Consider the following 17,781-nt stretch of genomic DNA (forward strand, 5'->3'; position numbering starts at 1 on the left):
ATTCCAACCTACACTTCTTATCATTTCGTCGTCTCGGTGCTGTAGACTTCGGAGTTTTCTTGAGCGGCCTCAGCCCAAAAAAAAACAACACGCCGAGCTTGGCCGTCGGGCCGACGCCACGTGAGGTTTGGCGGCATACAAACCGTTTGCGCATTCTTTGGGTCGATCAAGACATGCCCAAACACAACATCCGCCTGCATACATTTGATTGACGCTCGAAGGATCTTTTGCCCTCGTGAACCTTGCAGGTGGTACAGCTGGAAATATACATTTGTGCTCTGCATATGCAGAGGGAACAAGTCACTAACTACATAGAGTAAGCGTTCGACTATTCTTGAGCAAAGATATCCCACACGGGCAAAATTCCACCATAGTTCCAGGCACATATAAGAAAGACAGAGTCTCAGAGGCTATTTTCCTACGGGAAGACACCAACAACAGGCGACTTCAAACGGATCATCTAAATCTGCGAAGAGGGAAAGTCAAAGTCAGCATCGCCCGATCTCTCGCAAGGCAAACATTCAAATCGAAAGCTTCTGTCGGGAGCATAGAAAGGCAAAAGGGAAATCTACTTCTCCATAAACTGTCCCGCTAGACTCTTGCTGCCAGGCTTTTGCTCCGCAAACGAACGCTCCTTTGGCACCGGATGACCGCCCTCGTACCCATGCATCTCCTCACCGTGTTTTTTCTGATCTTGCAGCGATGCAAATTTTGATGCCCACCTCGTCTCACTGTGTCCATGATGTCGCCTGGCACTCTCTTGCACGGCCTCGGATTGGGATGCGTCGAGCTGGTGTGAATGGGGACCACCGTCGTGATCTACGTTTGTGGCGGGAGTGGGCTCAGCGCCGGCACCGCCGCGACGGGTGGCGGCCTTGGATGAGATTCCAGTTCTGGGACCGCCTGAGGGTGGTGGATCGGGCATATCTGCTTATCTTGAAGAGTAAAAAAAAGTAACTATGCGCCGATTACGTGCGTTCGCTGCCGATCCGTTTTGTTAGTACTCCGTATGCCTTGCTGTGATGATCTTACGGCCATCAGAGCTTACACTGTTTCTTATCAACTGGAGGGAAAAAAAAAGCCTCTCTCGCGAAGGTGGAATGCGACTCGTAAAGTAGAGAAACTATACGACTTGGATAAATAAATTAATACTTCGTAGCCTGACACTCCGGTTTGCTTCATACCTGACTGATAATGGGTTGAAGCTGGTTCTGGGCTATGATGTCATCGCTACTGGCGAGGTTGGCTTTCGCCTCCGTCCGAAGGGATACCCCGTACATACATAGTAGCAAATGCACCGAAGCTCAAAATGCTTAGATTATTAGATAATTGAGACAGAAAAAGTGTGTAATATTTCCTAATGTCGTCGTAAAATTAAATTGCCCTTTTTTTGTTAAATCATCAAGCGTTATTTCATGTATGTTATGTTCGGAACGCGTGAGCTCCCCCATGGCTTGGTTGTCAAAACCACGAGCACCTTTTCAGCTTTTACCTTCGAACTCAACTATCCTACCCATCTTTTATAGAAATCTTGACTCCAGGCTCCTTTCCTTCCATTGTAGCCTATCACCCACCTTAGCTCATCGCTGACCCCGGATATCGCACTTCCTCAACTATTTGATGATATGGCGTGTAGAAATCCCCCTTGACACCATACTCACAGTCATCCAGTCGAACAAAAATTCGCTCTTTCTTTTCTTGCCGGCGTCGACGGTGTCTATGGCGACGGTGACCACCATGCCGTTGCTTGTGATGCCTATTGTGGCAATAATAATGATCGTGGAAACGTGGACGACACTTTTGTTTCGGCTCAGGAGCATAGATCGCATATATAGTGTAAAGAAACAGCATCAAGTGCACCAACCTATACTGCATTGTTAGTCACATTGTACGCAGCGGTTGAGTCTGTTATCCAGTTTCATACCATACAACACCGGAAAACACCACAGCACCGAGCTCCAGAGATCCAATTTCATACAAATTAGGAAAGCATTCTCGTGCAAACTTGTTTTCTTCGGTGCAGATGATGACCGCCAACCCATCTGTTACAGCGGGTCTCCAAACCCGAAAGTTGGCGTGCCATATTGCGAAAAAGATTGCGGGCACGAAGGAGGCGCAAATGAGGGCATCCCCGACTAGTCTCGCAATCCGGTGGAGAGATTCGAAGAGGTATGTGGTGTACACTATGTTGGTCACATTAAACAAAAATGAAAAGCCAAGCTGCACCAAGACTGTTTGTTAGCCACTGCATGTTTCTGAGAGCCAAACTCTGCTTGTAGACATGGGATGATAGCATAGATTCCGCCGATAACTTCGAAATATCATTAGGGTTTGAATCGGGAGTAGGGGGAAAAAAAAAATTGTTTAGTCAAGGTAAAAAAGAAACAACATCTCTCCTCATACCATCACAATCGGTATAATATCCTGCCATTTACCCAATGTCGAGCCCGTCGCTTCCACCAAGCCCGAATCCCAACGCGGCACGGCGGCGGCGAACAAGGAGATAGAAATTACTGAAAATATACCAGCTGCAAATCTGCCATAGAGATCCGTCTCCCAGCGGGGATCTCTGCTATCTTGCGAAGAGCGAGAATCCTGGGCCTTTGAAAGCAGTGGCCAGTTCATCATGATATCGTTGATGTAAAACAAGCGACTGAAAAGGGATAGGGATAGTCTCCAGGACAATCCAGAAGGGTTGAATGGAAGAATGAAATATGGCCAGCACTATAAGACTCTCCTTTCCTGAGGAAGTCTGGGAGAAACGAAAGAGATACAGTGAAAAAAGAAGAGGGAGTCGATTATTCTAAATGAATAATCAAGGGCGGGAAGACAAGAAGCCCGGACGCGTCCAGGAAGATATGTAGGTATCCATTTTCCCCCGGTTTCAATTTTTGCCTGCCATGTCGCGAACAAAATCGTGGTGCGACTATAGGAAAGAGACGGGCAGTTCGGGAGGAGCACGCCGAGATTGTGGTGTTGGCGTTCACCGGTCGGTCGTGTCGCGTCGGGACTCCTCCGCCTTTTTTTTTGTGTGGGCTTGAAACAATTGACCAATGGACGCCTAGGCCCTGGTGATGCACAGCGAAGCTGAAACAGCCCAGTGAAACTGACGGTCTTCCGGCAGCGAGTTTCATGTCATCGAAGCAATCATGACGTTTAACACGCATCTGTCGCGAGTATTTGAATGCAAAGCTAAACTTTCTATCATTAAAGATACGAGTTGAAGAATTTGATCCCCAGATCCTAAATCCTACAGAAGTAACTAAATGCGCAACGCACCAACCCGCCTCAAGTCCAAATGAGAAAAACCAATCAGTGCAATGAACCTCCAAGGGACTGAAAGCAACCAAAACATTTTTCGAACCCCAACGAAGACAAGGGAAAATCATACACAAAACCTTGACACTGCTGAGTTTGGGAAGGGTATTGGGTCTATTCCCACTATTCCTGGATGAGAAACAGCCGTACAAGGAAACAAGACAAAAGGAAAAAAAAAAAAAAGAAAAGAAAAGATTCCAAAGCATGGAAACAAACAAAAATATCAGGGCGCGGCCAAAGAGAGCTCGTACATGGATTACCAAAGTAAGTATCAAAGTACCCAAATAGGGGAATCATCGAAGAGAGGGGCACCGCATCACCACACTCGCAAGTTGAGGGCCTTAAGCGGCAATCTCCGCTTCCTGGGACGCAATTTCGCCGCCAGCTTCTGTTTCGGCCCAGGATCCCCATAGAGCTTGCTTGCCCTTAATCCTTAGACGTCCACCGATGGTGTTGCTGCTTTGCTCAACCTTAACGGCGTCCTTGGTAGCCAGAACGAGAACTTCAAAAAACATCTTTGTCGCATCGCTCTTGCTTGTTTGTTTCTCGGGCAGAAGGTCTTGGAAGAGAACACTCTTCCCCCTTGATTGCGATGGAGTATCGGCGGAGGGTGGGGCACCGAATTGATCGCGGAGGATATGGACAGCGTGCTTGGTTCCTAGGGAGATTGGGCCACTGTCAATGGGCTGGATAGTCGTATCTCCATCTTCGTATTCGTCCCTGTGACCGATTCCTTCTTCCTCACTCCACCCTTCACCCACCGGACGAGGTTGCGCTTCATCCTCCACGGGAAGATGAACCTCCGTGGCATTAAGTACGCTCGATGATTCGCATCCAAGACCGACTGCTTCGTCAAGGTGCACTATGCCTTCGTCTTCTTCTAATTCGAGACGTGGAGCTTTCTCTCCTCCGTCAATATCCATGTCGGAAACTCCGCTGTCCCTCTTTCGCTTTAGCTGACCAGCTTGTCGCACGGAATCTATTGACAACATATTTCTTAGTTCTGGAGCCCAGCTGTATACACCGCTGCCTCCCATGACGCTCGTTGCGAATTGTCCCTTTTCCTGCATGGTCATTAAGGTGAGAAGGACGGGATCACGCGGAAGGAATGAGAGGAATGATTCTGGCTTTAGAATCTTGGTGCGATCATCCTGCTGCAGCTTAATCTTGGTTGCCGAGAAGAACGTCTCATTATCAGGTTTGATTAGTTTTCTCCGTTTGGCTCTCTGCTGCTGTCGCGCCGTAACAGCATCTTCACTCATGAAAGGATCCTCCAAGTCCCGAACCACACTTGAGCGCGCAGATGAAAGAGGAGACTGTGAATCCCGCAAAAGCTCGCTTTCCTGGTCTGGCATAATAGTGGTGTCCTCTGCAATGGGGACATCCAGTTCGCCCATCCCACCCATTGCCACATCTTCTTCCTGTTGCACGGCCTTGTCTATTTCCTCTTGCGCAAGTCGAGTATCGTTACCACCAAATTTATGGAGCGGAGCAGCATCCATCCCAAGGTCAAGATCCAAGTCATCGTTGAACAATTGAGGTTCTTCGCTAAACAAGTCTTCGCCGACGGGACGCGCGGCGGGAGCCTCTCTGCCAATTTCGATGCTAGTATCGTGGCCGAGAGGAATATCTTCGTCTTCACCTAAATCGAGGACAAGGCCAGTATCATCTTCCAAATGAGGTCTCTCGACAGCTCGAGCTTTTTCCGGCGAGCTGCTGTCGGGGAGCAGTTGACTCGACCAACCAAGAGAAGACATGGGTCTTTTGTCATGTTGCTCGAGCTGTAATGGCTGCGAAAACAAAATGGAGGTGTCCAGGTTCATAAACAAGTCAGACTCAGTCAAAACATCAGGCAGGGTGATACCGCCTGGGGGCAATGGAACGGTGGCTGGAAGGTCATTGTTGTTCGTTAGGCGGAATGCCTGCAGGCGATGGGTCAGCAAGAGATGTAAGGTTCAACGTAAAAGAAGGAAAGAACACAGACCATTTTAATTTTCATCAATGCTTCATTGCAATCGTCGAGAAGGTACCTGGTTTTGCGACTGTAGATTCGAACAACGCCTAATAGTAGCTGGCCGCTCAGTCGCAAAGCCATGGGGGCTTGGCCTTGATCTACAATGGCATTGACACTGCTTTCGATGTCAGACTGGAGGATGTGGGCCTTGGATAGTTTGCGCTCGAGGTTGGCGGAAAGCCATACGCGAGCCAGCGGCCCAGTTTTGGACAGAAGAGTTTCGGAATAGAACATCGTGAACTCGCGATCGCCGAATCTCTGGCAGTCGAGATGTCGCTGCTGGCTTGGCGCGGGAGTCGAGTCGAGTCAAGTCAAGTCAAGTCAAAAAAAAAAAATCTCAATTAGCGGAGAGCATCGACGCGAACGGGCGTCCACGACATCGATCACGGGGTCAAACAAGTCGCGACGGAAGAAGCGAAAGACCCAAGACTCTCCGAAGAGTCCGTCGAGCAGGCGTATGGGTACTGCGTGAAACTTGCACACCGATCTGCGGCTGTCAACACAGGGAGCGAACTGGTTCGCAGCAGAGTTGCTGTGATGGTGTGTGGAGAGGGGGTTCTGGCGCGCGTTGGGTGGGAGTGGAGTTGTCGTGGTGCTGCTCCGTTCCCCGGGCGAAGGCAGCAGCAGGAAGGGCAAAACAACAAACTCGGGTGGCTGGAGAACTGCGCCAAGCACTGCCCCCGTTACGCTTGAGTCACGTGATGAAAAAGTTGCTCCGTAACGTTACGCCGTTTTCTTACTAGCGTACCTATCTGATATGAACGGAAGCGGAAAAAATACGATCCCGTGCAACCACTCAGGAGGCCAGGTGTGCTTACCTAATAGGCGCTAACGGGTCTGGGCCCCACAAGATCTGGAGCCGCAAGAAGAACAACATTGCGGTTGAGTTTCGGCTGGCAGCTAGATGCGACGTGGAAGCGTGAGTGCAGCAATTTTCTATAAAAGGACATAATAGAGCAGTCTACCATCTATTCCCACATCATTGACGTCTATCTTTTGTTCCAGTGTGGTTTGGAAATATCTTTGCTTTTTGGCCTTCTCTCTTCAACATTCTCCCTTGTGTTCCTGTTTCCGTCTGAACTTTGTCAGTGACCGTTGAACAAAGCCTCCTTGCTGTCACACACAACTTCAGACATTTAGGTTCATGCTTGTGGCATATCTTCTCTAGCATCTGGCCTTTTTGCCAGCCCTCAATTTGGGCGCGGGATGAGAGGGTGAACCGGCAGAGCTGATACTTACTGGTCATGAAAGCTTGAGATATGTCCGCATCGTATCCTTCGTCCTTACCGCTCCACAATGCCTCCATTCCCCCTCGACGAACTCCATCTCCCGCAGCTTCATCCCTGAAACGATCTACAGCGCAATCCTCCTCCATTACCTCGACCTACTCGAAGCTCAGTCCCCAAGAGACGGCAAATCGGCTCAATACAGACCTCGTCCATGGTCTGACCCCGAGTGACGCCGAAGCGCGATTGCTTCGAGATGGCCCGAACGAGCTGCCTCACGAGGAACCGGAACCGCTTTGGCTTCGGTTCCTGAAGCAATTTAAGGAGCCGTTGATCCTTCTACTCCTTGCCTCTGCTGCGATATCCTTCTTTATGCGCAATTTCGACGATGCTGTTAGCATTACCCTCGCCGTTACCATCGTTGTCACGGTGGGATTTGTGCAGGAATATAGGTCAGAGAAATCGTTAGAGGCATTGAATCGACTTGTTCCTCATTATGCCCACCTGGTGCGCAACCTTCCATCCGGTTCCACGGGCCGAACGACTCCTGGGGCAGCAAGTACAAAAGATCAGTATGAGATGCAGGATCTTACGGACAGCTCCTCGTCTTCCGGGAGTGAAGCTGCTAAAGGATCTACCACTGTCGTTGCCAACAGATTGGTGCCGGGAGACCTAGTGTTGTTCTCTACTGGTGACCGCATTCCGGCGGACCTGCGTATAACACGTGCGACGCATCTCACCATCGATGAATCGAATTTGACCGGAGAGAACGAGCCCGTAACAAAGTTTTCCGCTGCGTTATGCAGCCCGACAAAGGCGTCCCTTCCAATCCATGCTCCCGCACCTCCTCGTTCGCCCTTTTACGATTCTCCTGCTGCCGGTACCGTTGGAACGGATCTTCGTCTCAGCGAACAACATAACATCGCTTTTATGGGAACTTTGGTGCGATCTGGCCATGGACAGGGCATTGTCATTGCTACCGGACCCCATACTGAGTTTGGAAGCATCTCTGCCTCCCTCCAGGAGATTGAGAGCCCGAGGACTCCCTTGCAGTTGTCAATGGACCGCCTCGGACAAGAATTATCCTATGTATCGTTTGTTGTTATAGGATTGATCGTTATCATTGGATTAATTCAAGGTAGGAAGATTCTCGAAATGTTCACCATCGGCGTATCGCTTGCGGTGGCGGCTATCCCCGAAGGACTTCCGATCATTGTCACGGTTACGCTCGCCCTTGGGGTCCTTAGGATGGCAAACCGCGGGGCAATTGTGCGAAGACTACCCAGCGTTGAGACACTTGGCTCCGTCAACGTTGTCTGCAGTGACAAAACTGGCACTCTCACGCTTAACCACATGACTGTTACGAAGATGTGGCATTTCGATGCTGAAAGCCCGTTTGAGATCCCCAAAGATGGCGCAGTCACTCTCGCAGCAGCAGCACAGACAATCCTTCGCGTTGGAAATATTGCCAATAACAGCCGTCTTTCGCGTGCACATGCCAACTCTCCTGCAACGGCGGCATCAGCCGCTATTTTGTCGTCGACTGCCGACCGGTCCACGGGAGCGGTGAGAAGCCGCTGGGTTGGGCAACCAACCGATGTCGCCCTCCTTGATCTATTGGATACTCTGGGTGAAGATGACCTTCGGCTTCGAATCAACATGCGGTTATCTGAAACACCTTTCAGCTCGGAGCGAAAGTGGATGGGAGTCGTTGTCGGCAGGAGCACTACGTTAGACGACGTTGCTGGCAATGGGGATGGAAATGAAGTTGCATACATCAAAGGCTCGCTGGAAGAAGTCCTGAAACGCTGCGATACTTATTTGACCAAAGATGGACAAGAAATAATATTAGATGAGCGGAGGAGACGGGATGCAAGGCAAGCCGCGGAGTCTATGGCCCAAGAGGGACTGAGAGTGATCGCTTTCGCAAGTGGCCCAATCAAACCTACACGAGGACCTCGCAGTCATAACCCCCGTTCCCATCATCCCACACATGACCACTCTCAACTACATGGCGAAGAATGCTATACTGGTCTCGTTTTCGCTGGCATGGTTGGCATGAACGATCCGCCCCGTAAAGATGTGCATCGATCGATTCGGAGGCTTCTAACAGGAGGAGTCAGGGTTATCATGATTACCGGTGACGCCGAGACGACCGCAGTTGCCATTGCGAAGAAGCTAGGGATGCCAATAAATATGTCGGCAAATGGAAGGTCATTCTTGAGGGGAGACGAAATCGACCATATGACCACCGAAGAGCTGGCCCAAGCAATCACTGGCACCTCGATATTCGCTAGAACCAGCCCAGATCATAAAATGAAAATTGTAAAGGCCCTGCAATACCGAGGAGACGTCGTTGCAATGACTGGCGACGGGGTCAACGATGCACCAGCATTGAAAAAAGCAGACATTGGAATTTCCATGGGCCTTTTGGGAACCGATGTTGCAAAGGAAGCAGCCGATATGATTTTAACCGATGACGATTTTTCTACGATTCTTAGGGCTATAGAGCAAGGAAAAGGCATTTTCTACAATATTCAGAATTTCATCACATTTCAATTGAGCACTAGCGTTGCAGCGTTGAGTTTGGTTCTTATCAGTACGGGGTTGGGATTCAAAAATCCCCTTAATGCTATGCAGATTCTATGGATTAGTAAGTCCTATCCTACATGCCATCCGGCAGGACGATTGATTGATTGATTGATTGATTGATACTTATAACCGTCTAGACATTCTCATGGACGGCCCTCCAGCCCAATCTCTAGGGGTTGAACCTGTCGACCCCTCAATCATGGTCCGCCCCCCCCGCCCCAAACATGCCCGCGTTCTCACCAAGCCACTCATCCGCCGCGTCCTAACATCCGCCGCGTGCATCATGCTTGGCACTCTTGCCGTCTACATCCACGAAATGATCGACCACACCGACGAAATCTCCGGCATAACCTCGCGCGTAGTAACCCGCCGCGACACAACCATGACGTTCACCTGTTTCGTGCTCTTCGACATGTTCAACGCCCTGACGTGCAGGAGTGAGGGGAAATCCCTTCTCCGCGGAGAACTCGCGCTGACGGGCAACAAGATGTTCAACTATGCCGTCCTCGGCTCGCTCCTGGGCCAAGCGTGCGTGATCTACCTTCCGATCTTGCAGGACGTCTTTCAGACGGAGCCGTTGGGTCCAAGAGATCTGTTTGCGTTGCTGTGTATTTCTAGTTCCGTCTTTTGGGTCGATGAGCTTCGGAAGTATTTGATGACTCGGGGTCGGAGAGGCGCACTTTCTGGTTTCGCTTCCCTGCCACAGTTATCCGGCGTTGGATACAGCGTTAACGTATAATAGAATAGAAAGTACCTCCTTTGTTTCCTCCGTTGTAACTGCTATTCTTTGAGAAGGCCTTTTTTTGGGTTAAATTCTGTGTCTCAGATATATACTTTCCTCCTAACGTTGCTCTATAAAATGATGTTGGTGAAAGATGAATGTTCCAAAATATGAAATAATTTATAATAACAAAAGTATTCCAGATACTGGATATAGAGTATGTGGATTTATGCTTAAGCAACAATATCGCCGCCTTCAATGCCGTATAAAAATTAAGATACATATTCCATACCACAAACACCAGCATGAAGTTTGAATAATAGAAATATGGAAAGGTAGTTATGAAAAGGTCCTTGCCAGAGAAAAAAAAAAAAAAAAAAAAAAAAAAAAAGAGGAAGAAGAAAGAGAGAAAGAAAGGAAAAGAAAAAAAAAAAATCATAGTCACTCTCTCATATACCAACGCCAACGGCCAACATAGATAACATATAAGACGAGGGAACCAAAAGATCTATTGGGTATCACAGTCCAACCAAAAAGAAAAAAAAAAAAATTATCATGCAAAATGTAAGAAAGAGATGAAAGGATGCACAGGAAAAAAGCCATGTAGATCTATCCACTCTTTTCATTCAGGTCATCCTGCTCTGTATGATGGGAATGTGTTGACGGTGGCGGTGATGGTATGGCTGTTGTTGCATGTGGAGTCACTGAGTGTGAGGGAGTTGTTTGCGTCATAGGTGGCAGCGGTAGTTCATGAGCCGGGGTTGAATGTGTACTCGTCTCAAGTGTGTGCGCTGGTGGTGCCGTGGGTGTGATAGGAACATGGTGTAAAGGAATCGATGGCGCTGGCACTCGTTTCATACCGAAGACCCGTGCCAATCGATGCTTTCTTTCCGGGCTGGGGTTCCGGATTGTAGGCCCGGATGTCGCTTGAGTATCAGAAGGTGATTCACCCGGAATATTGTCTGTACTGCGATCTGGAGAGATTTTTCCGTTCTGCACAGGCCTTGCGGCCATGGCGCTATGCGCTTGGGAGCCATAGAGGTCTGGACGAGGAACCTGATGAGTATGGTCGCAGGGTTGCATGGTCTGGGGCGTCCAGGCAAGATGATCACGCCGGACCTCAACGTAGTCGTATGCGAATTCTCCAAGTTGGTCGTCATCCATACCGAGGAGTTCAGCTTCTTCAGACGCACGGAGATGTAGTCCAGGAATATAGTTGATGGCATAGGCGAGAAGGGCCGAAACCACGAATGCGTAGCCCATGCATGCGACAATGTAAGCAAGCTGGATGTATAGCTGGCGGTAGTTGTGGATGATCCAGCCACCCACATGAGTATGAGTTTCTGGGTTTATGGCACCGACATTGACACCGTCAAGGCCAACGATGGCGTCGTCACCGAACAATGCATTGAAGATAAGACCAATAATCCCGGCAACACCGTGCTCAGCGAAAATATCCATGGAGTCATCGATCTTAAGCCAAAATTTAACTATATCGAATTAGCAAGTTCGAACCAATCGAAGAGAGAAAAGATCGGGAAAGAGCTTGACCTACTTTTCGTGCAGTAGTTGGATACTAAACCAGTGACTACTCCCAGAATAACACTCGCCCAGAGAGGGATGAAGCCTGAGGCGGGAGTAGCAGCAACCAGACCAGAAATTGTACCGGAACACCAGCCAACCATCGTCCACTTCCCAGAAAGCCTCGAATCGAGAAGAACCCAAGTAATTGACGCAAACGCCGCCGTCAGGTTGGAGTTCCAGCATGCAATCACTGCACGAAGGTTGGCGCCAAAAGCAGAGCCGCCGTTAAACCCAAGCCATCCGAACCAAAGCAAGACTGTCCCTAACACGATCAGGGAGACGTTATGGGGGCGAAAATTGAGCATCATGTGCTCATGACGGCGACCAAGGACCATAGAGTAGGCAAGGCCCGACATGCCGGATACGATCTCGACGGGGCCTCCACCAGCATAATCCATAACTCCATACTTGGCTGCCCATCCGTTGCTGTTCCATACCCAGCAGGTAACTGGGCAATATACAATAGTCGCCCAAAAGAAAACAAATACCATAGCCGGCAAGAGTCGACCGCGTTCGGCGACAGCGCCCATAATAATAGCCGCGGTAACAGCACAGAATTGCATCTAAAACAGGTTATCAGCATGGGAAATTTGAAAAATCACCGTGCCAAGTCATCCGTTGGGTCTCCTCACCTGGTAGAATGCGAACAGCAATCCGGGAATCAGAGCAGAGCCGGGGCTTGGATCGGCAAGGGTCTTCATAAGCCCAAAGTTCCGAAGGTTCCCAATGAAGCCGTTCGTCGCGGTGGGCGAAAATGCTAGGGAGTATCCCCAAAAGTACCACTGGAAGAAAACGACCGACATGGAACCCATACACGCCCAGATCAGGCTAAGGGCAGATTTTCGGCGGGCAAGACCGGAATAAAGGAAGGCGAGGCCAGGGATCATGACCATGACCATTGCCGAAGCAATGATAATGTAAGCCTGGTCGCCGGATTGAAACCATTTGTTGAGATTTTCAAATCCTGTTAGGATTATAATGTTAGCCACACGGGTCAACTCGAGGCTTTCACAAGGGGGGGTGAACTCAGACAGGTAGCGACCTGTGTGTAGCCGGGGAAGGGAAGGAGGAAAATATTCAACTGACTTGAATCACCGCCCAGCACCGGGTCGGTAGCGAGTGAGAAGTTAGAAGGAGCACCGGTCCAGTTGTACGAAGCGTAGTCAGGAGCGTAGGGTGCCGACATCTTCTGGTCGTGCTACCCGAGGCCGCTTCACGCTTTATCTTTGTATCTTTGTGTACTGCCGTCTCTTTTCGTTGCTTGCAGAAACCACCAGCTATCTTATCTCGGCTAGTCAGACGATTTCCCTCCTCTTGGCCTGACGATAGACGAGATTGCAAGTTGTTCGAAGCTGCGCTCTCTGTATCGCCTTGATCAGATAAAGGGGGGGGTTTTTGGCGTGAATTCAGTAACCGGCAGGATGTCAATGGAAGAAAAGCGAGATGATCTGCAGCAAGGGCGTCAGCGAATCAAGGACACGGATTTTTAAAACAGATATATACAGTAGAAAGGAAGCATTTTGTTATTTCCCCCCTGGTTCTTCACTATTAAGAACATACCAGTCGAGATAAAGCACCGGGGAACTTTCCCTCAATGCTAGTATCAATGGGATCAAGTGTCGTTCAGCAAAATGCAGAGTTGCACCCACCCCCGAAAGGAAATTTTAGGGCAGAAAAAGCCGGTATAACCACTACAAGTAGAAGAACTTGAAGAAAGATATACAGAAGCACACTAGGAGAGAAAAGGAATGACTCCAGGAGCTTTGAGGGGAGAGTGGGCTAAGCTGTCCATACAAACAAGGAAAAAGGACAGGAAAAGCAAGATAAGAATGAAGAAGAGGAAAAGAGAGAGGAAAAGAATGAAGAAGAGGAAAAGAAAGAGGGAGAGGAGCGAGAGATAGGCTATCAGCGTGTGCCCGACCAACAAGGAGCGATATCAGCCCCCCGAGCGGAGATGCGTCGAAGCAGCCCGGAGGCAGTACCGCCATCTCCTGTCCGGGCAGATATGGTTTCCGGAAAACGGGATAACCAGGAGCCACACGCCACAGCGGTCCGTGCGTGTTCTCGTTCTCTGTGCGTGTGCGTGTGTGTTGTAGGTATTGACACGAGAACATTTTGTGAGAGACAGAGGGAGAGCTCCGATCTATTTTCGTCCCGATGAAGACGCAGTAGATATATAATCAGGACCGATAGCATAAGAGAAATACATAAAACAACCCCCCCCCGCGGTGAGAAGGGCACCTCAGCATGTACCGCAGGGCCCCGAAGATGCGAGGGGGCGTGTCGAGGGTCAGAGCAGGCCGAATCAAACGCTTCCTCGATACCGGAGAAGAGCACAACAATCCTGAAAAGATGGAGACTTTTTTCCTCCTTTCCAGGGCCACCCTTCTCTGGCCAGATGAAGCCACTGGCTCCCAAGTCAGTCAGCCAGTCAAGTCTGATCGCTGTCTGAATCCAAAGAAACCCTGTGGTGCAAGACAGACAGAACAGAGAGACACTGGGGGGAACCGAGTTCTCCTCCTCCATGCCGTAGGACAAACATCATCATCATCCCCACGTCCCAAGGATTCATCGCAACCACTGAAATTCTAAGCTGGGGTTTATCACGATCTCAGCCCTATCAGTTCCTTTTTCGTGATGAAAATTGCAACACAAAAAAAAAAAAAAAAAACAGACTTTCCTGATCGCTATCAGGATCCTCCCCCCCCGCAGACCCACACACACACAGAGAGAGAGAGAGAGAGAGAGCCAAGCTTTTCTCGCTGGAGATGCAGGAGGGGCACACGATTGGCCGATAAGAGCCCAGATAAACCCTCTTCCGATATCCTCCAGAACTCAAAGCCGGACAGAGAAGGGCCGGGAGGGCGTCGAGCTTACCGGAAAAAAAAAGGCTTGATATGATAAACGGGGCAAAAAAAGAAAAAGGGAAACAAGCTTCCTTCTTTTTTTAAACTCTGGGGGGGGGCGAACCTTCCATTTCCCAGCGGTTCCGGACGACTTCCGCGCCTCCTTATCTGGTTAACCGGAGATTCAGCTGACATGATTGGTCCGGAGCACGCGCACCGCCACAGAAAGCAACTCTCTTAAGTTAGTTACATAAGGCAGGTCTTTATCTCGGCGGCGGAACGACAATCGACCCAATCAGGACGCCCGCCTTATCTTCAAGTACTCTGTCATCATGCTCAACTCTCTGTGTCTCTCTCTCTCTGTCTCTCTCTCTCTCTCTCTCTCTCTGTGTGTGTGTGTGTGTTTTTTGGGGGGAAAAAAAAAAAGAAAAAGATTTGGGAGACAACATTGAGCATTGAGAAATACGGTCGGGGGACGTCTGCTGGTAGGACCGGCTTTGATCGTAGCACACCCTGAAAAAAAAATAAATAAATAAATAAATAAAATAGATAGAAGCAATAGGAAAGCTGCCCTTACTTATACCACCATCGCCCTCGCCCTTGTACGCTCCTCCACGGACAGCTTGTCGGCCACATCCCCGCCGCTCTGCTCGATCTCTTCCCACTCCTCCTCTTCCAGCCCCATCACCATCGCAATCTGTGAGCAGCGTCCAAACGCCTCGCGGTGTCGATACCGGCTTCCCCCACCACCGCCATCCCCACTCACGTAGCCTTCCCCGATGTCCACCGCCGCCGAAATTATGCCCGTGACATCCCGTTCCAGTCGGGTGGCGCCCAGGGCATTCACGCGCCCGTGATACGACCATATCCTCTTCTCCAGCAGCCGCGCCAACGACGCGATCGACACTCCCAGCAACCGATCGAACGTTCGGCCGGTCAGGATCCGCGAGATCGGCACCAGAAGCTCCCGCCAGGAAGACGCAAAGCGGCGGCGGACCTCGCTCCGACTCGAAGAGCCGTCGAGCTCGGCCGATCCCACCTCCCCGTCGTCGAACTCACTGCCTACGCCTCCTCCTCCTCCTCCTCCTCCATCACCGCCGCTGCGTGGCTGGTACTCAAGGTCGCGGAAGGCGTCCGCAAGGATAGGCCGCAGCCTGGTTTTCACAACGTGGTTGAACACAACCTGGATTCCATCGCCGATGAGGTCTTGGGATTTCGATTCGAACGAAGAGGCGAGCGAGCGCAGTGTGCTCACCACCGTCTCTGCGTCATTGTTGAGCGGGAATAGCGTGGGGATCCTGCTCTCCGAAGCCCCATTGGCTGGGCCGCCAGAAACAGAGTCGGCTGCTGGATCCGATGGCTCTAAAATCTTCTTCACGATACGCTGGACATAGTCAATTGCAACGTCAAGGTTGTTGATGAGAACGAGGAATGAGACCACGACCGGCTCCGGAGGCGGTCCTCCAGGTACCACCGGCTTGGGGTAGGTTTCGTCATGCATCTTTCGTCGGATCATGCCGATGAAATCTGAACCTAGCACTCTCGCTATCGTCGGCACCACATTCGTTACAACCGACCTCTGACCGGTGGCCAGTGATTGCTCAAGGACTTTGTTCGCGATGTACATGATGTCGTCCACAGCAGAAGTTATGTGTGGCGGGTTCGACGTAGGAGGCCGGTGCAGGTTCAGAGTTAAATCCGACGGACTTTCGTCGAGCTGGAAAGCCTTCTCGACTGAGCGACGAAGAAAGAATGTTGTCATCGCATTAAATGGCGAGATAAGTCTTTCATTCACCTTCTGAGCGAGAGGTGATTCAAGCAGGAAGTTCGGGAGTAGGAACTCCTCCGAGTCATCATTCTGGGAAAAAAACCCACCATCAGCAAACAGGTCAACTTAGACATGATAATTTAAAAAAAAAATAAATAAATAAAAGTAAATAAAAATAAAAAAGAAAAAGGAAAAGGAAAAAGAAAAAGGAAAAGGAAAAAAAAGAAAGACGCATTGGACAGGCTAGACTTACTCTACATTTATCAGCCAGAAAACGGCTGTACAGCGACCATCTTCCGAGCATGAGAGACATTTCATTAAGGATGCCGTCAATCTCCTTCATATCAACGCCCTCATCCTCGCTGGTCCTATTAGATGTGCCATCCCTGATCCCGGGTGAATTGGCTCGTTGAGGGCCACCGCCCCGCGGATTCGGTAAAAAGCTCTGAACCAAAAAAGTAAACGCATAAGATTTAATGTCGGTGAGTTTGCGATCAACATGTCGTTCTTCACTCCAAGTCTCCAGAATGATGCCACCCTGGACGTCGGCTTCCACCTGTAGCCGTTCAATGACCCTGGTCATCTTACCAGAGCCATAATGACGTTCGACCAGGCCACCATGGCCTTCAACAATCTGTGCGATGTGTTCAAATAGCTTAGTGAGCGCGTTGGCGTAGAAAAACCCGTCTTTGCTCTGGGCACCGCCGGTACCCGTATTTAAATTCGCACGCGCACGACTTGCAACGCCTTGGCACACATATCTTCCGTAAATGTCCAGGCCAACCGCGGACCTATCAATCAAAGGAAATAGTTTGAAAAACCGCGTAATCTTCGCACCATCATTCTCCTTGACAGCGCGATCAAACTCACGTAGAAATAGTCCGCACAACGACTCCGCCGCATTCTCCAATGTAACGGCAGGAGGGTCCGGAACTTCAGTCGTAGGTACAATGTCTGCAGCAAACGCGCCGTTGACGATCTCAGGAGGTATCTTCGATGCTCGATTCATGTATGAAGCGGCCATCTCCCAGTCCTGAGAGGCTCCCATCGAGCCAGCGACACCGAGCACGCATGCTTTAAGCTCCGCCACCTGCTCGACCATTTCCAGTGTTGCATTCACGCGCGACTGTTCTAGGTCGAGGCGTTGGACTGCGCTGGAGACTCGCTGGGCCGTGGCGGCAGTTTCCGAAAGCATGCCGTGGCTAATTGCTCGGGTATTGCCTGCCTGCGAACCGATATGTGCACGAAGCAAATCGAGGCGACCCAATTCGCGAGAGAAGTCCTTCTGAGATGCCACAAGGGCCTCGAGACGAGCCGTCACGGACGCTTCGCGATCATGGAGAGCGGAGAGGGTAGCCTTGATGTCGGCGACGGAACTGGCATTGAAAATGTCTGGTAAACTCTCGGCTTCCACGTCTTCATGATGATGAAGATCGCCATTGGCCATTGTATCCGTCTGGTTCATTTTGTAAGTCGTGGGGGAATTGGGGTTGGGGAGAGCGAGTTGCCGCGCTTCTGCTGGAAACTCAAGCGATTGTCAACAGAGGCATTTCGGATGAATAGAGGAAAACGGCGCTTTGTTTCGAAGATTTACCGTGAGAAGGTCCCGTGACTGGGGTTATTAGTCGTCGGCGGGCGAGACAAAAAGGAGAAAGATACTCGGCCCTGTCGCCTGCGAATCGACGCTGTCAGGGATATTCGTGGATTTGTGC

The 17,781-nt window shown here is 50.2% G+C and overlaps 6 protein-coding genes across 6 annotated transcripts; 1 reads left to right on the forward strand and 5 right to left on the reverse strand.

The window, feature by feature from the left end:
* Window positions 1-147: 147 nt before the first annotated feature.
* On the reverse strand, window positions 148-1,165 carry D8B26_002146 (uncharacterized protein). The gene is made up of 3 exons (XM_066123737.1): window positions 1,049-1,165; window positions 573-981; window positions 148-466 (listed from the first exon to the last, which is right to left on the reverse strand). Exons 2-3 carry the CDS (start codon window positions 923-925, stop codon window positions 457-459), a joined length of 363 nt encoding a protein of 120 aa, XP_065979812.1. The 5' UTR covers window positions 926-981; window positions 1,049-1,165; the 3' UTR covers window positions 148-456.
* A 215-nt stretch (window positions 1,166-1,380) lies between these two features.
* On the reverse strand, window positions 1,381-2,628 carry D8B26_002147 (uncharacterized protein; the record flags this gene model as incomplete). Its single annotated transcript, XM_066123738.1, has 3 exons — window positions 1,381-1,864; window positions 1,925-2,220; window positions 2,404-2,628. The coding sequence occupies 3 exons, from the start codon at window positions 2,626-2,628 to the stop codon at window positions 1,576-1,578; spliced, it is 810 nt and encodes a 269-aa protein (XP_065979813.1). The 3' UTR covers window positions 1,381-1,575.
* A 1,031-nt stretch (window positions 2,629-3,659) lies between these two features.
* On the reverse strand, window positions 3,660-5,566 carry MCD1 (sister chromatid cohesion protein 1; the record flags this gene model as incomplete). The annotated part of the gene is made up of 2 exons (XM_003066080.2): window positions 3,660-5,240; window positions 5,303-5,566. 2 exons carry the CDS (start codon window positions 5,564-5,566, stop codon window positions 3,660-3,662), a joined length of 1,845 nt encoding a protein of 614 aa, XP_003066126.2.
* Window positions 5,567-6,511: 945 nt separating this feature from the next.
* On the forward strand, window positions 6,512-9,919 carry PMR1 (High affinity Ca2+/Mn2+ P-type ATPase-like protein). The gene is made up of 2 exons (XM_003066081.2): window positions 6,512-9,211; window positions 9,288-9,919. The coding sequence occupies exons 1-2, from the start codon at window positions 6,592-6,594 to the stop codon at window positions 9,887-9,889; spliced, it is 3,222 nt and encodes a 1,073-aa protein (XP_003066127.1). The 5' UTR covers window positions 6,512-6,591; the 3' UTR covers window positions 9,890-9,919.
* A 173-nt stretch (window positions 9,920-10,092) lies between these two features.
* D8B26_002150 (uncharacterized protein) lies at window positions 10,093-13,147 on the reverse strand. The gene is made up of 5 exons (XM_003066082.2): window positions 13,016-13,147; window positions 12,542-12,903; window positions 12,088-12,419; window positions 11,427-12,018; window positions 10,093-11,361 (listed from the first exon to the last, which is right to left on the reverse strand). The coding sequence occupies exons 2-5, from the start codon at window positions 12,639-12,641 to the stop codon at window positions 10,481-10,483; spliced, it is 1,905 nt and encodes a 634-aa protein (XP_003066128.1). The 5' UTR covers window positions 12,642-12,903; window positions 13,016-13,147; the 3' UTR covers window positions 10,093-10,480.
* Window positions 13,148-14,857: 1,710 nt separating this feature from the next.
* On the reverse strand, window positions 14,858-17,534 carry D8B26_002151 (uncharacterized protein; the record flags this gene model as incomplete). The annotated part of the gene is made up of 2 exons (XM_066123739.1): window positions 14,858-16,159; window positions 16,323-17,534. The coding sequence occupies 2 exons, from the start codon at window positions 17,532-17,534 to the stop codon at window positions 14,879-14,881; spliced, it is 2,493 nt and encodes an 830-aa protein (XP_065979814.1). The 3' UTR covers window positions 14,858-14,878.
* Between the last annotated feature and the right edge of the window lie 247 nt (window positions 17,535-17,781).

The sequence above is a fragment of the Coccidioides posadasii genome, chromosome 1, assembly GCF_018416015.2.
Source record: "Coccidioides posadasii str. Silveira chromosome 1, complete sequence".
NCBI lineage: Eukaryota > Fungi > Ascomycota > Eurotiomycetes > Onygenales > Onygenaceae > Coccidioides > Coccidioides posadasii.

Coding starts and splice junctions, on each gene's coding strand:
- PMR1 (XM_003066081.2), top strand. CDS start 6,592: ATGTCCGCATCGTATCCTTCGTCCTTACCGCTCCACAATGCCTCCATT. Junction 9,212..9,287: donor TATGCAGATTCTATGGATTA/GTAAGTCCTATC, acceptor ATAACCGTCTAG/ACATTCTCATGGACGGCCCT.
- D8B26_002150 (XM_003066082.2), bottom strand. CDS start 12,641: ATGTCGGCACCCTACGCTCCTGACTACGCTTCGTACAACTGGACCGGT. Junction 12,019..12,087: donor TGCTGTTCGCATTCTACCAG/GTGAGGAGACCC, acceptor AACCTGTTTTAG/ATGCAATTCTGTGCTGTTAC. Junction 11,362..11,426: donor ATCCAACTACTGCACGAAAA/GTAGGTCAAGCT, acceptor AATTCGATATAG/TTAAATTTTGGCTTAAGATC.
- D8B26_002146 (XM_066123737.1), bottom strand. CDS start 925: ATGCCCGATCCACCACCCTCAGGCGGTCCCAGAACTGGAATCTCATCC.